The 15,293-nt window shown below is 40.1% G+C and overlaps 1 protein-coding gene across 1 annotated transcript in view; it reads left to right on the forward strand.

The window, feature by feature from the left end:
• The first annotated feature begins 554 nt into the window (after window positions 1-554).
• LOC146314534 (nesprin-1-like) overlaps window positions 555-15,293 on the forward strand; it is a 92,549-nt gene continuing 77,810 nt past the window's right edge. Inside the window, exons 1-4 of the mRNA XM_084737083.1 lie at window positions 555-1,056; window positions 6,039-6,100; window positions 12,844-12,939; window positions 13,604-13,687. Of these exons, the coding sequence (XP_084593209.1) occupies window positions 912-1,056; window positions 6,039-6,100; window positions 12,844-12,939; window positions 13,604-13,687 (387 nt within the window). The 5' untranslated portion in view covers window positions 555-911. The remainder of the gene's footprint in view (window positions 1,057-6,038; window positions 6,101-12,843; window positions 12,940-13,603; window positions 13,688-15,293) is intronic.

Consider the following 15,293-nt stretch of genomic DNA (forward strand, 5'->3'; position numbering starts at 1 on the left):
GGAGAAAACAAACAGACAGATGTACTGTATGTGACTGTGGTTGAGATGAAAGCAGATCCCTTTTGAAGAGAGTACAGTAGCAGATCAGACAGGACCACTGCCAGTGATAGTGTGCTCCCCTGCAGGCTCTGTGGAGTAAAAAGCTGCAAGCCTCAGAGCACCGCATGCTTTCTGTGTGTGTGGATGAGAGACACAGAGAGGAGGGGTATTAGAGTGCCTGCAACACATAGGGAATTCCTGCACGTCTGTCCCAATGCTGTGTTAGAGCATTTGTATGTGTGTGTATGTGTGTGATGCTGTCAGACTAGAGCTCCCACTTCCTCCCCTCCTAACCTGCTAAACGGTCCCCTTCAACCCACCCACCATCCTCCTCACTGCTCACTTCTCTCTCTCCACATCAGGACGGGGCTGCTGTGACATCACTCATTCCCACGCGCTCTGATTGGCTGGCCAGTGGAGGGAAGTGTTCCCGCAGCCCTACAGTGAGAAATTAAGAGAGAGGGAGAGACAGAGTACGTGGGAGGGAAAGACCGACGTAGAGAGTGAGGGAGAAAGGGACTAAGCAAGACAGATTGATGCTGAGGCAAGCCGGTACTGTGCTGCTCACACACACACACTTTGCATCACGCGTACACTCAGATCACACTCCCAAGCTGCTTAACAGGCAGGAAAACCACTGAGTCTGACTGAGTCTGCAGCCCCGATACTGCAGGACAGGACAGAGGACAGCAAAGACGAGAGGAGAACAGGAGGGTGAGAACATCCTCAGAGCAACAGTTTCATCGCCGTTGTCATCTCAGGAGGTCCAGTGCTATAGGGAGTAAAGACACCTCCCCAAAAACAGGGGGAGAGGCAGCAAGGGCAGGAGCAAGGGCAAGTGTAGCCTCTCCCGGAGGTTTGCCGTGCCGTGGATGTCCTCTCAACGTCCCCATGAAAACAGGCGGGAATCAAGGCGTAGTCTGGGGCACAAGATGGCACGACGAGCAGGGGGTGAAGGCTCCCCGAAAAAGAACACATCCCTCAACCTGGTGACGGGGTTCTTCCACTACCTCCGTGGTAAGTGGGACAGTGTGTGCATGAGTGTGTGTCCCATCCTTAGACAGATAGTGTGAGAAATAGAAGTGTGTGCGTATATTTTGCATGTGTGTAGCATGGCACTGCAGTGTGTGCCTATACTGTACGTGAGCATTTTGCAGTGTAATTTCCTTACTAAGAGTTCCCTGCAGGGGAGGTTTATTTTTGGGTTGTGGTGTGGTGCGTGTTAAGCGAAATGGGCAGACATTTGAAGGGGGCGTTTCCACCTTGGCAGAGTGTCTGTCTGTCTGTGCGTGTGGAGGTCGCTGAGCTCTCTGAGCCCAGAGCAGGTGAAGCAAGCACACCCAGCAGTTCAGTGCATGTGTCACAGCACAGCGGGCTGACTGTCAAAATGTTTGATTTCTTATCTCTCTGTGCGACCCTGTGGCAGTCTGCCTGTCGGCTCCTCTGTGTTTGACTGTCTCACTGTCTGATAGATTAGATTAGATAGGAAGAGACATTGCAGTAATGTTCCTTTGGATTTGTTTACTGTCACATTATGAGGGAATGAGCAAATGAACAGAGAATTGGCCAGGATGGCTGCTTTATAAATTTTTTTTTTTTTTGCTATTAGTCTATTCATGCAGGGGAGAGTCACAATAAAGGGACAATTCAGCCCAAAATTAAAAAATAAACTTATTTTTCCACTGACAAGTATTGCTCATCATCTATTTAGATTTTTTTAGTGTGAGTTGCAGATTTTTGAAGATATCAACCATAGAGATGTCTGTCTTCTGTACAATATGATGGGTTTAAATTGCTCTCGGCTTGTTGTGAGCAGTTTCATGAAGGAACTAGTTTCTTTCAAGTAGAAAGAAGGTAGTTCTGGGATATTCTACTGCAGAAAGAAAGTAGTTCCTACATAAAACTGCTCACAACAAGGTGTGTGCATTATATTGAGTAACTGGGTCATGATTTCTGAAAAGAGACACTAGTTTTGAATTTTTCAAGTGCATTTTTTGGTGTTTTGAGCACCACAAGACACGTGTAATTTAGTCTCATTATATTAGAGAGAAGGGAGGCATCTCTACGATCAACATCGCCAAAACTCCTCAACTCACACCAAAACAATCTAGATGAATATATAGCACTACAGGCCAGGGGCAAAATATGTTTTTATGATTTTGGGGTGAACTGTCCTTTTTAGATGTAATGCATTACAGCTGTAACACACATGTTTACTCTTGCACCATAAATGTCATCGTGACATCTTCATATCAGCATGTGGCCACTGTAGTTCTTAACATCTCATCTCTGAGAAATATCAATGTGATTTGTGCACTCTACAGGGAATGGCACATGGAAAAGCTGTTTAGCACACATGTAAAAGTTAAAATCCAGGAGAATTTTTTTGAATATAACGTTTTGTTATGTTGTGGAGCTAGAATCTACATGTTTGTCTGCATGTATCTGTTCTTCATCAGTTAGTATTTAGTATTTTCCTATATTATGCTGCTGGTCTCTAAGGAACAGAAAAAGGATGGGTGCAACCAGTGGCTTGGTTGTAACACATTAATAATCCATTATTACACAGAGCATCCACAAAAACAATGAGCTGTATTGACCAATAGGCTGCTTGCATTTAGTCAGATGTCATTTAGTTATATTGAAATCAGATTAGGGTTGTATGGCTAAGTAGGTGTAATCAATGTACTGCCAATAAGGATGGACACAAACGTACCAACTGATATTTTTGATAAGTTGTAATAGTATTATTTTGATTTATACAGAATGTGACCCCATCCTTGGAATGAAATCAATGTAAATTTAGTTGATTTAATGAAATATTGTTGATTTGCCATGAAAACTATTTGTTTAATGCTGTTTTTAGCCACATTACAACCGTAGCTCATGTTGTTACAAATAAGACTCAAATGCATTTCAGTTCTAACTTTGGACAGCATCTAGTTTCCAGTTTCAACTTGTTTTCTCTATCTAATAACTTAGAGAGGTTTATGATAGCTAGCACATGTAAAATGTTTGCTAGAAGAAAAGTAAAGCAAGAAAAATATTACAGTTGCAGTGACTCTCCCCTACTTCCTTCATTTTCTGTCTTTTTAATTATAATCCATCAATAGACACAGCCTCTGAGACAGCAAACTGGATTTTAATGGTATTTCATTAAGGTCATCTTCACTATAGGGGGTCAAAGTGGGCTGCAGATGAGACTAATGATGATACAGGCCAACACTAGCCGAGAAGGTAATCAAGTGTGTTAAAACGCTGCTGCAAGGCTTGGTTTGCGGAGGACGGCTGTTTCCCTTTGTGATATTGAAAGAATGTGACTGTGTGTATGTGTGTGGTTAAGTGAGAGTGTGTGCGCGCATAGTTCAAAGTCACCTCGTCCCTGAGACTGAGAGGCTGGCACCGCGCTTGTGCAGACATGTTCTCCGCCACACGTGTTCCTGCTCCAGGATGAGGGAGGCTAAATCTTTCTCATTCTCATCCAATATTACCGCCCATCAATATTTGATTACTCCTGGACCCCAATCATAAGATTAATTCATAGACAGGGGACCTGCTCAGTGGCACGTATGACTATGCGTGAACGTATCTGCATTATGTATGAACAACTCCCTCCTTCTCCACCTCACTGATGCACATACACACACACACGCACACACACACACACCGCTTACTGTTCACATCTGCCCGCAGTACCTAGTGACACACTAACCAACTTGTGTGTAATCAATCCGTCAGCATATTTCATTAAGGTAGAGGAAAGCACTGTGTCAGACGTCCTTTCTCACTGATAACGTGCTTATCTCTGGGATATTGCGCTGTGGTGCAGACAGGACAGAAAAAAACTTGTCACATGTGCCAGTCACTGTACATGATTGGATCCGTACAGTCCCAGGTTGGCTATAGATCTGTTTTGTGTATATTATAATGAGATGTATATGACAGTCGCGCATGAATTTGTCGATTACAGATGTAACCGTTGCAGAAGTCCCAGCTGTTATTGCGTGGGCTGCAACAACAATGAATTCTGCTGTCAGAAGGGAATCAGGAAGGAAAAATTACAGCAGGAAAGCAGTGATTGGTTCTAAAAAGCCTGCAGAGTATATATATTTAAAGCTATCTCTGTACTTCAGTTTAAAGGAGAAATAATATATGTACTGTAATGAATCAGAAAATGACAATGACATGTCATCAGAGATCAAAGAAACATGCAAAGTTAAGTGTTCTCCTTTGAAATTTCTATTTTGCTCCAGAATAACTGTTTAAGTTTCTCTGTTTCACTTTTATGAAAGATCAAATTAATTCAGAATGTTCACAGAAGGAGTCTCTGTTTATGATTTGTAAGAAATCATAAATAATCTTTTAAAAGCAAGCAATATGCTGATGGAGTCTGGCAGGCAGTAAGTCAAGCAGTCACTGAATGATTGACAGACAATTCAGTACAGTTATAAATAACACGCTTAAACCATAGACTGTATATTTAATAGGATTTCATCCTATTTAATATACATCCTAAGGCTTCAACTTGCTATTTATTTATATTATTGGATGAGCAGTTGTTACATATTGTTTCTTTAAGGAAACCTGCTTAGTTGAAATACTGGCTGCTCCAGCAACAATACTAGAGCCAACATGTTCACCTTTCAAATTTCCACTCCTGTACGGAACATCTGTTTTTTTTCATGGAGCTCAAATTAAAATAAAATAAAATAAATTTAAAATTAAAATTAAAATTAGTGCTGAATCTTGACCGAATGAGTTGTGAGTGTGTCTGTTTATGAGTTGTAAGAAATAATTAATAATCTTTTAGAAGGAGTAGATGTTTATAATGGTTAAATTTAGCGATTTGCTATGGTGTCTGGCAGGCGGAAGGCAGGAACTCAAACTCTGCAGTGTGTTTTTTCAGCACAGTGGGCTATTTGTTTTCAGGATAGCAGGCTTAGCTTTACATTGACAGGCAATTGACAGTTATAAACAGCTGATCAACTTACAGTGGAGGAGGTGTCGTTGCTTGTCACTGTCAAAGTATAATGCTCATCTTGACTTGTGGAGGTTCATCATCCCTGCAGCCAACATGCCTCAAGTTTGAGTCTGTGGAGCAGAAGGCAGAGGGACACAGCTTGCTCCAGTATTTTGACTTTGGACTGCATCACTCGTTTTTGAACACCGGGTTGTTCAATATTTTACCTTTGAGCTCTTATCCTCTGCACTTCTGCAAACCACACTAAAGCTTGTGCATTTAAGTTTGCTTTTTTACCTTTTACCTTTTTACCTTTTTTACCCTTATATGTATCCCTGTGTGCGTGTATATAGATATATAAATATTATATATATATATATTTTATATATATATATATATATATATATAAGACGAGGTTTGATTTACTTCTTGTCCTCATTTAAGTTAAGTGGCTTTTTAGGGGACATCGTCAGCAGACATCTATGCTATTGATTGTGCTTTTGCTAAATGGGCTTTATCATTGCAGCCACCACAAACAGTGCCCCTCCCCCCCCCCCCATGCATAGGTAAATCTGGTCATTTAGATTAAGGCTGGCTTCGTGTGTAGTTCTTATTGTACTGTACAGTATTGTAGCAACAGATTGCATCCTTGATCTGTGGTCAGAAAAGAATAAAACCCTCTTATAGATCATGGCAGAGGTACATGTCATCGTATAGGACTTATAAGAACCACTGCCCTTCTATCATCTAAAGGGCATCTTTGAGAGCAGGATTTTCTGTCCACACTGAGAGGAGTCCAGCTTTTGAAAATGTCATCTTTAAATGTCAAATGCCTTCTCTTACTGCATCAGTGTGAGGTATGATGCAGTGCAACTGCGTTCAGACACATTAGATAGGAAGTAATAATATCAAAGTTAATTACAGTTGCCAAACCCAATCAACCCTCAAAACAATAGACAATGAGAAGATTGTGTTTTAATCCCCTCTTTGTTTATTATTGCATGTGACTGATAGTGACGTTCTGGGCTCTGATTTACAGATGAGCAGGAGGCAGTGCAGAAAAGGACATTCACGAAATGGATCAATTCCCACTTGGCAAAGGTAAGAGAGTCTGGTTGATTCCCACTGCTACTGCCAGCATTGTGTTGTCTCTTCACACAAACACCGGTGCTGCTGTTTATGGATTGAAAACTTCCCCATCTCATTGCTTTTCCACCTCCAGTCACGTACTATGTCCACCGTGCTCTCTGTGACGTTTGCTTGGTTTCCAAAACACACTGTGGAGCTGGTCATGGGACTCACCATGCCAGCTAAGACCACACACACACAGTCTTTCTTACTTGCATGCCTTTCATATTCCTTCTCATTTGTCCAATCTCATATAGCTTGTAGCAAGGATTTACTCTCACTCTAATTATCACTTTCACATTTAATACACTGTATATCTTTTTTCCTGCAAGCCACTGTCAGTAATTTAAGGCTTAGTAACGTATAAGCTCTCTATCTCACTATAGACTAATTTAGATTGTTCAGGATAAAAAGACTGCCCCTCATTTGCCTCCTCAATGAGCTTGGATGCTAGTATTTCTGTAACTTATCCTAAACAATTACACTTGATACAGCTGCGTGCTGAGGGGCCATCGTATGTGTGTAATTATTGCATTATACTGCATTAGGCTCCTCAATTTAACCCATTACTGCTTGAACAGCGTGTCAGGAATGGATGGACAAGGCAAATATGGCACACTGAAACACAATTAGGTGTTATATCAATCTGCGACGCTCCTCTCAAGGATTCCTATTTGATTACGACAGCTGTGGAGGCCTTAGAACTGCAGTGACGTGGAGCAGAAAATTCATTTGAAAAGCACTCTAGAGGGAATAAACCTTGACGTAATATTACATATCACGTCTCAGGACCGTGCCAGCAGAAAATTACACACAGCCCCAACACTTAAGTGCCTTGAATTTTTGATAACGTTTAAGGTAAGCACATAGTTTATTTATTAAGTAATTTTGACGCAACAGAGTAGAGCCACCGCCCTTTTGCTATTTCATGGTCGTTGAAAATTCTGGAGTGTGAGTGATTAAGGAAGACGATGAGAATACCAAGGAGAGGGGTCTCCAAAAAGTCTGGATTTAAAAGCATGAAGGACATTGTGGGAAATGCACTTATTCTCTGTTCTGAGAGTTAGATGAAAAGAATTATACCATTCTCACATCTGCATCGTAAATATTTGTTGTCACAATACTAGAATTTCTAACTTTGATATAATAGCTTGAAAAATATTAATATTCAATAACCTTTTCAAATCATATAGAATATAACATGACAACAGATATTCAACCAGAGCAAATGAGATGAGTGACATGAAGAAGACAGAACTGTTAGTAAGTGAAAGGAGGCGGGACTATGTCAGCATTGAAACAGTGTGTATGTACTTGTTGTCAAAGAGAAGAGAGTGAGAAAGCACAATCAGTACCAGTGTATCGATACTGCACAAAATGAGCACTGAAAGCATTTCAAATATCCCAAATCAATATGTATCGATAAATCACTATTTTTGATATCACTAGTAAGTATCTAGATGGATCCAGCAGCTTAGCTTAGCATAAAGACTGAAACCAGATTTAATTTATACTAACTAACACATTACATCTTGTTTAATCCATAAAAAAGCGCAGTGTAACCCAAGATTTAATCTAACACACAACTCTCTGTAAAACCATAACATTTTGATTTTGCACTTAAAGATGCAGTAAGTGATTCTGAAGAAAGATGGTTGATTAATTCCAGTGCTTTAGATTGGTGGCTCAGACCATCCAGGGATTGAGACTCAACAATCAACTATCATTCTCCAGAACTGTTTACTCTGCATTTACAAATCCGTACACATGAAACAAACAAGATATAACACGTTATACAGTGAGCGTTACAGGTACTGGTAGGCAGATTTTGTTACCTTCAAACTGACCCAGACCAGCTGCTTTCCCCTGTTTTAAGCATTTATGCTATGCTAAGCTAACAATCTGCTGATGCCAACTACATATTCACGAGGGATTCATGATATTGGATTTTTTTCCCAATACACCAGTATTTTCCAGCTCATATTGGCTCATCACACTCACCATGTAAGCATATTATTCAAATGTTTGACTATACTTGTGAGATTCTTGTGCTAAACTTAAGATGTAATACGTTGTGTCTGGTGGACCACTAGTCCTGAAACTGAAGCCAGATTCTTGCAAAAACAACACCAATAAACTGGCTACACAAAGATCCTGGAAATGTCATTTTATTTCATTTAAATTCCATTTAAATTCAACTTAATTAACCGATTCAGCTAATCAATAGATTAGTGATACTATCACAGTGCCATCAGGAGAGATAAGCCTCTCTCTCTACCTAGTTGATCAAATTAGTTGCTCTCCTCCTTGCCTATCATGAAACTGCTTACCCTTTCACCTGATGCCTGACGTTGCCATAGTGACACTGATTGGCCTGTATTTGTCTTCAAAAATGTCTCTTGGTCGTCATGGCAGCTTGGTAAATGGTCGGAGAGCTTTGTGATGAGTAAGGGGTAAAAGTCAACTCAGCCAGTGTGGAGGATCTGTTGTAATAAGGAGGCGCATTTCTTGAAGATGTCATTCTGTAGACGAGTAGAGACACTGCGGCATTTTATGGGTTCGTCTCACATCTATAAATACTCTACAAGGAAGCATTTAAAGAGACAAATGTGTGTGAGAGTCAGACAGACAGAAGGATAGAGAGAGGGAGGAAGCTTTAACAGTTGATTTAGCTTTACTCTCAGAAGAATAGATCATGCCCTTGGCTATGCAGATGATTAGGCCACTCCAGTTATCACAGGTCTTTAATTCAGCGCCTAAAGGTATGTGATTAATCGTTAGGTGAGTTGAGACATGGCATGAGGGCTTCCTTTCACTATCACTCCCCTCCCCCTTACTTTTCCACTCCACAGGTACAACAAAAGAAGTCTTATGAGGTCTGACAAAGAGTTTCTATGAGGGGACGTATTGGAGCCGGTAATTTATACAGAAGATTAATGACTCTCATTACGTGCAGTAGTTCACCAGATTAAGTCACCAGTTATAGACCAAACTGGAAGAAAGCAGCGGGGCAGTCCTTTAACAGGTTGTTCATTTCATTTAAATTGAGGTGACCATGCAGTTTCATATATAGTATATTGGAGGATATTGTTTGTCTGTGAATTTTGCTTAGAATGGTAAAATTCTAGTTCTCGAGCACGTATCAGGCTTCAAAGTTGCACCCTGCACTGCAGTCGAGTGACGGGGGGGGGAGAATTCAGTAAACGGGTCCCAAGTTTCCATTTTGACAAATCCTTTCTGAGAAGGTTAAAGCTTAATTACAGAGTGGCCGGTGTGAGCAGCTGAGGTCTCATCGTCGCACAGTCGTTTTCCACGCAAACAGCTTTAGTACAGTAATCAGTGAACCAAGTGTTCTTAGAGATTACAGCAGCAGGAAAGTGAAGCTCCCCAGCTCACACCAACCCCCTTTTTTTCTTTAGAGGGGGATTGAGTGGATGACATACTCCATGCACACTAAATTCAAACTCGGCACATCATGGCGCTTGGTGTGTGCCAGAGGCAACTTAGCTGCAAGGATGTTCTTTGTACTTTTTCAATTTTCAACCTGCCAGCTATGCTTGTGGCCTCTTAGATTTCCTTTTCTTCCGTGGGTGCAGTAGATAGCAGTTTCTTTTGGATGGCAGCGGGACAGGAATTTCATGCAGGCCACGAAGGCCATGGCCACTGTTTAACTGCGATATGGAGTGGCCAATGTTAGCTCGCTCACACGCAAAACAAGGATGCTGAGCATTGTAAAGTGCATACCTGCTAGACATCACTCTGTCAGCACAGTCATTGTGAGCATGTTAGAATGCTGACGTTAGCATTTAACTTGAAGCAGTGCTGTGCCCAAGTACAGCCTCACAAAGCTGCAAGCATGGCTGTAGACCTGTTGTCTTGTTCTCCATCATGAAATAATAAATGAAGCCAAAATATGATTTAGGCCACACAATGGCTGAAGGAATTTTAGAGTACTGCGAAATGCCATTGTTGGAAGTTTTATTGTTATTTTCAAGCAAACAAGTTGGTTGACATAAGCAGCACTATATAAGAACAGGCTCTTTGAATGACATGTAATGGGATATAACTTATAGTTAGACATCTATAGTCAGTTTTTTTTTTGCAGTATTTTACATATTGTTCATGGCACAAAGGTAATTCTCTCTGTACAGTTATTTTTATTGGCAGTTGTAGTCCAGTCATCATTTGTTGCAGGGTTTGCTTGCAGCCATTTTTTGGCTTTCGTGCTAGCAGCCAAAAGTATTTTAAAGAGACATTCGCACATCATTTGGTACCATAGGTTTGTGTGGGGTTTCGGTTTTCGGGTTTCCAAAAGTATAATGTAACCTCCTGTGATTTTAAAGAAGAAATTTCTAATATATTTGTTTGCTTTAACGTACAAATTTTGGCCTTTCAGAGGCTTGCAAATAACTTCACCTTCAAAAGATATGGACTAAAGGCATCTGGTGTCAATTGTTCCTTCAGACTGGATGTATTGCAATTCAAAATGAAACCGTTTAGTCGTCTCTTTGTTTCTGCCCCTCCCTCTGTCTTTCATACTGTTGATCTTTTGGAATCCACCGAGTCAAGTGTACCAGGGGAATAACATGAGAGCACAGACAGACGCACATCGAGAAACTCCTCTGCTCACAATCAATTATGGCCCAGACACTCATATGTAATTAGCTCATTAAGCCCTTGATTTATTTTTTTTTTTTAGCTCATGCGGCTGAGCAGAGGAAATTGATATGACTTTCTTATTTTGTAATTAGTCAGAAATTTCCTCATTAGCTTTAGGATTATAATGAACAAATAGGTAAATTTAACTTCAATTAGCTCATGGTATAATTTATGCATTTGAAGGGCTCTCTGTATGTGTTTCTTCAGTCACTTTATGATAGGGGCACAGTTGCTGTCTGTATATTCTAATATCTAAAGCCATGAAATGACATTAGAAGAGGAATTAGCGAGAAGAGCTACTGTGTTTGCTAATTAATTTTGAAAGACGGGAGGTTAGTGTCCCTTCTCGTTGCCTTCTATCATTTTTCTCGCTGCCACTCTTTCTACTCAATTATACCACTCTCTCATGTATCCACGATGCTGCGGGTTGTATGTTTTTCACTCTCACACCACACACACACTCCACTTGCACGTGCTAACACTGTCACACTCGTGCACACATCTTCGCTTCCGCCTCTCCTTGCGTCGCTCTTTCCCCCTCACTCCCTTTGCCGCTAATCTCCCTGTGAATGGCCCGCTCGTCTGAATGCTTTCCCCCCTCTAAACCTCTCCTCAGCCCCAGCATGTGACTGTGCTTTAAGAGAAATCCTTGATGTGGCGCCGGCAAGAAACAGAGATATGTGGATTTCCCCGAGTCTACAAGTCTGTGTCAGGTCAGGGAGGAAGTCAATGAGAGGGATACAGTTTGAAATCATCAGCATATTTTAGGATTTGAAGACCTCATTCAGAGCCTGCTGAGCCTCTGCTTATGGCTGACTCTAGCTGTCAGTAATACTTGGCATAGCCAAACTCTTTTGGGGCTTCAAGAACATTTTTTGCAAGATTTTCCTTTATCCATGTTTCACAAGTTGAAATTAATGTCTTACAGTGTAATATATTTATTGTATTTTGGTTTATTTATGCGCTGCGCTACTTGGAGTGGGATAATGTTCAGAAAAAAAAAAAAAAAACATATCTTGCCTCATAGTTTCATGTACATTGCAAAAGCTACTAAGACTTAAATCCCAGGGTTTTACATTCCAGAAAAACTGAGCAAGCTTTGTGTGAGTTCATGGCATGTGGAATTTATGTAAACAGTGAGTTAATGTAGCTAACAATGCCCAATTACCAGGCACCTATTTAGAAATGTCTCTTACACATCATAAAAATTGAGTGCTGCAGGAATGAGTCCTAAAACCCCTTTAAGTTTACATCTCTGGTTCCCTCGTCTCAAAGTCAATTTTTTGAGTAGCTTTTTGGATAAATGTCTGAAATGAAGTCTGTGTTTAACACAAGCTTTACAGATTTTCATGTATTTTTTTTTTATACAACATAAAATACATTAGTAAATACCCCACTCATGAATTTTAAAGCTTTATGTGTCTTTAAAAAGGCCACCATCATCATCACGCCAAACAAGAGTCACTTAGTGGTGGTGATGTGAAGTCATGTGACTGTGATGTAGTTTGTTTATTAGTGATGCCAGAATCAGACTGATACTCAAGTACTGATATCGGTATCAGACATGAAAAAGTGGTATCAAGCCATCCCTATCATTTATATGCAACATTAATGATTTAAGCGTTTTACTTTTGCATTTATGCTTCAAAAATCATAATAGTCATATTTATTTGTGAATATTATCTTGCTGAACAAAATCTGTTAAGAATCAAACTTCTGTTTGCCACAGATCTTATTTTCTGCACTAATCCAGACTTCAAAGGAAAAATCCCATGAACTTTTTGTGGTGGAAACCAGAGTGATACTAACTTCTGGGCTGACCTACAAAAATACATCATCCCTGCAGTGCTCTATTGTGCCTTAAAAAATTAAGATGTTTTGAATTATTTTACTTACCTTGATCTTACGTATCAAAAGTCAAAAGCCCGAACTTTTACCATTTCCACAGGCATTACATCATTTCTATGTGTGCTTGTTTGAACATATTATTTGACAAGACTGAGGTCAAGAACATTTTCACAATAAAGGCTCATTGGTGTGCTTGTTTTCTCATGTAGCGTGTCCCGCCTCTGGTGGTGACAGACCTGTTTGAGGACATCAAGGATGGTGTGATGCTGCTGGCTCTGCTGGAAGTCCTCTCTGGACAAAAACTGGTGAGTCTCATTGTCATTTGTACAGCATGTGATTTGGCCGCAGACTTCAAACACTATGTATCCTCTGATCTTTCTGGATTAAATTTTTAACTTGAGCGTGATCTAACAAGGAACAGGCTGATCAAATAACAGAGAGTCATTTGTAATTATTTATATAATAACAATGCAGCTGCCATAACATGTTTTCAACAAATTATAAAAAAGCTACAGACTTAATGCAGTGCATGTGAAATGAACCACAATTACATGGAAATGCTGATTGATCGGCTTTTATTGGGAAGTTTGAATGGAATAGAAAAGCCCAGATTAACCAGGACAGATCATAGTTCGCACACACAACACATACAAAGACAAACACACACATCTTGAGGATTTTACTTGGCCAATATTGCCTTAGGTCTAAGCCGTCTATGTCCTATTGATCTGACTGTTTATAGTCAGACACAGCCCTGCTTGGACCTCTCTGTCTTTCTCACGTAATTCCTAATATTATTTATTCTAACAGTATTTGTGTTTGTTGTTGTTGATAATGTCTGACTGTAATTACCATACTTGTGCTATAGCAAAATAACTTTTCCTTTTAGAAATTGCATTGTTGTTCTTTACCCACATGATCTATTTCTTTCTTTCTTTCCGTCTCCATTGTTCACCTCATTCCTTCCAGCCATGTGAGCAGGGCAAGAAGCTAAAGAGGATCCACTGGGTCGCCAACATCGGTACAGCTCTCAACTTCCTCGAGGGTAGGAAGGTGAGAGTTCAGCTCCTTCTTTTCATGTGTTTTTTTTTTTCTTCTTCTCTGTTTTACCCCTCCCGCTGCTCTCCCTGCTCAGCTGCTGCCTCGTGGGTACGAACATTGAATCCTGACCTTGTGTGACCCGCTTCCCCTTCATCCCCGCCTCTTACTGGCTCCTCCTTCCCGCATCTCTCATTTTCCCCCGAAACCAATATGCTCTGTTTTCACAACCCTGCAACGATTTATTTGAGTACATAAATGAAAATGAGAAATCAGAAATTCAAACACAGACTTTGATATATGTTTGCAGACCATAAAAGCTAAAAAAAAAAAATCAATGAAAATGCAATTATTGGACTTCGACTTTCCTTATTCTATCACGTCAACTGATCCAGCACGCTTGCACTTTGTGATATTAGTACTCTCCAATTTTCATTCTTCCATCTGTTGTCTTCACTTAGGATGAAAAAAAAGTGGTTTACAATTCATTTTCCAAGCTTCATTTACAGAATTGCCTCCAAAAATGCTTAATGTGGCTTGGATCTAATCATATAACTGCATTAACTGCCCTTTGGTGAGATTGGTAAAAAATTCCCAAAGCTTCACCCAACTCGTCCTTGGATATACATAAATAAAGCCATAAGTAAGAGCTGGTGTCTGCAGGGACATTGATTTGTCTTCCTCAAGTGTGACAGGGTTAAAACCGTAAATCCTGCACCAGTAATCTGCAGTCTGGAGATGAGACGTCACTGGGCACTCTGCTGTTTATGTCTATGTGTATGTGTCTGTGTGTGTGAGACTGCGTAAATCTGTGTGTAGAAAATTAAATGTAAATACGCTCTGTGTGCAAACCCGATGTATGTCTAGACTGTATTTACATTTTGCTTTAGAGGCTCAATCACTTCTTGTCTGATACATGTCTGATCTTCTGTCTGTATCATATAAGCACTGTTGAGTGTTCAGTGGTGTTATGATGTACTATTTAATCAAATGTATCTGTGAATTGTTGAAATTCTGTAATATACACGGCTGGGACAATACAATTATCTCCAGATTCAGTATCACAATACTTTGGTGCTGATTCAATATGAATTGCAGTTCTCCAAGTATTGCTATTTGATATTAGGTGATATTTTTGTTTTCTTTTTCGACACTAGAACATGTGAAAAAGTTGAATCATGCACTTTCAGAGACTGTACATCATGAGTCATGTTTCCAGAACCACTGCACATCACATGCAAGCCAGTTTTTGAGTTTTATTTAAGCAGAATCACTGCTATCCTGCATTTGAAATTCTTCAAGAGTACTGCTACATCTAGCTGTTCCTCTTCAGCAAGCTAATGCTATAAGAATATTATAACTAAGATGGTTGATAAGATTTTAGGTCAAAATGAATAGAGCCCCTGAAAACTGCACACAGCACGAATGTGAGTTTTGACCCTTTGAGGCTGCTGTAGCTGCTCAGTGTGGAATGCTGAAGCCAGATTAGCAGATTGAGTGAACAATGTGAAATCAGCAGCTGTTAGTTAGTTTCCACACAGCAGAGGAAATATATGGCTGATAGTCTGAGCTTACATGTAGCTTTATGTAAAGCATGTGATGTAAAATGGATCCATCTGTT

Source organism: Lutjanus erythropterus, chromosome 15 (genome assembly GCF_056507025.1).
Source record: "Lutjanus erythropterus isolate fLutEry1 chromosome 15, fLutEry1.hap2, whole genome shotgun sequence".
NCBI lineage: Eukaryota > Metazoa > Chordata > Actinopteri > Lutjaniformes > Lutjanidae > Lutjanus > Lutjanus erythropterus.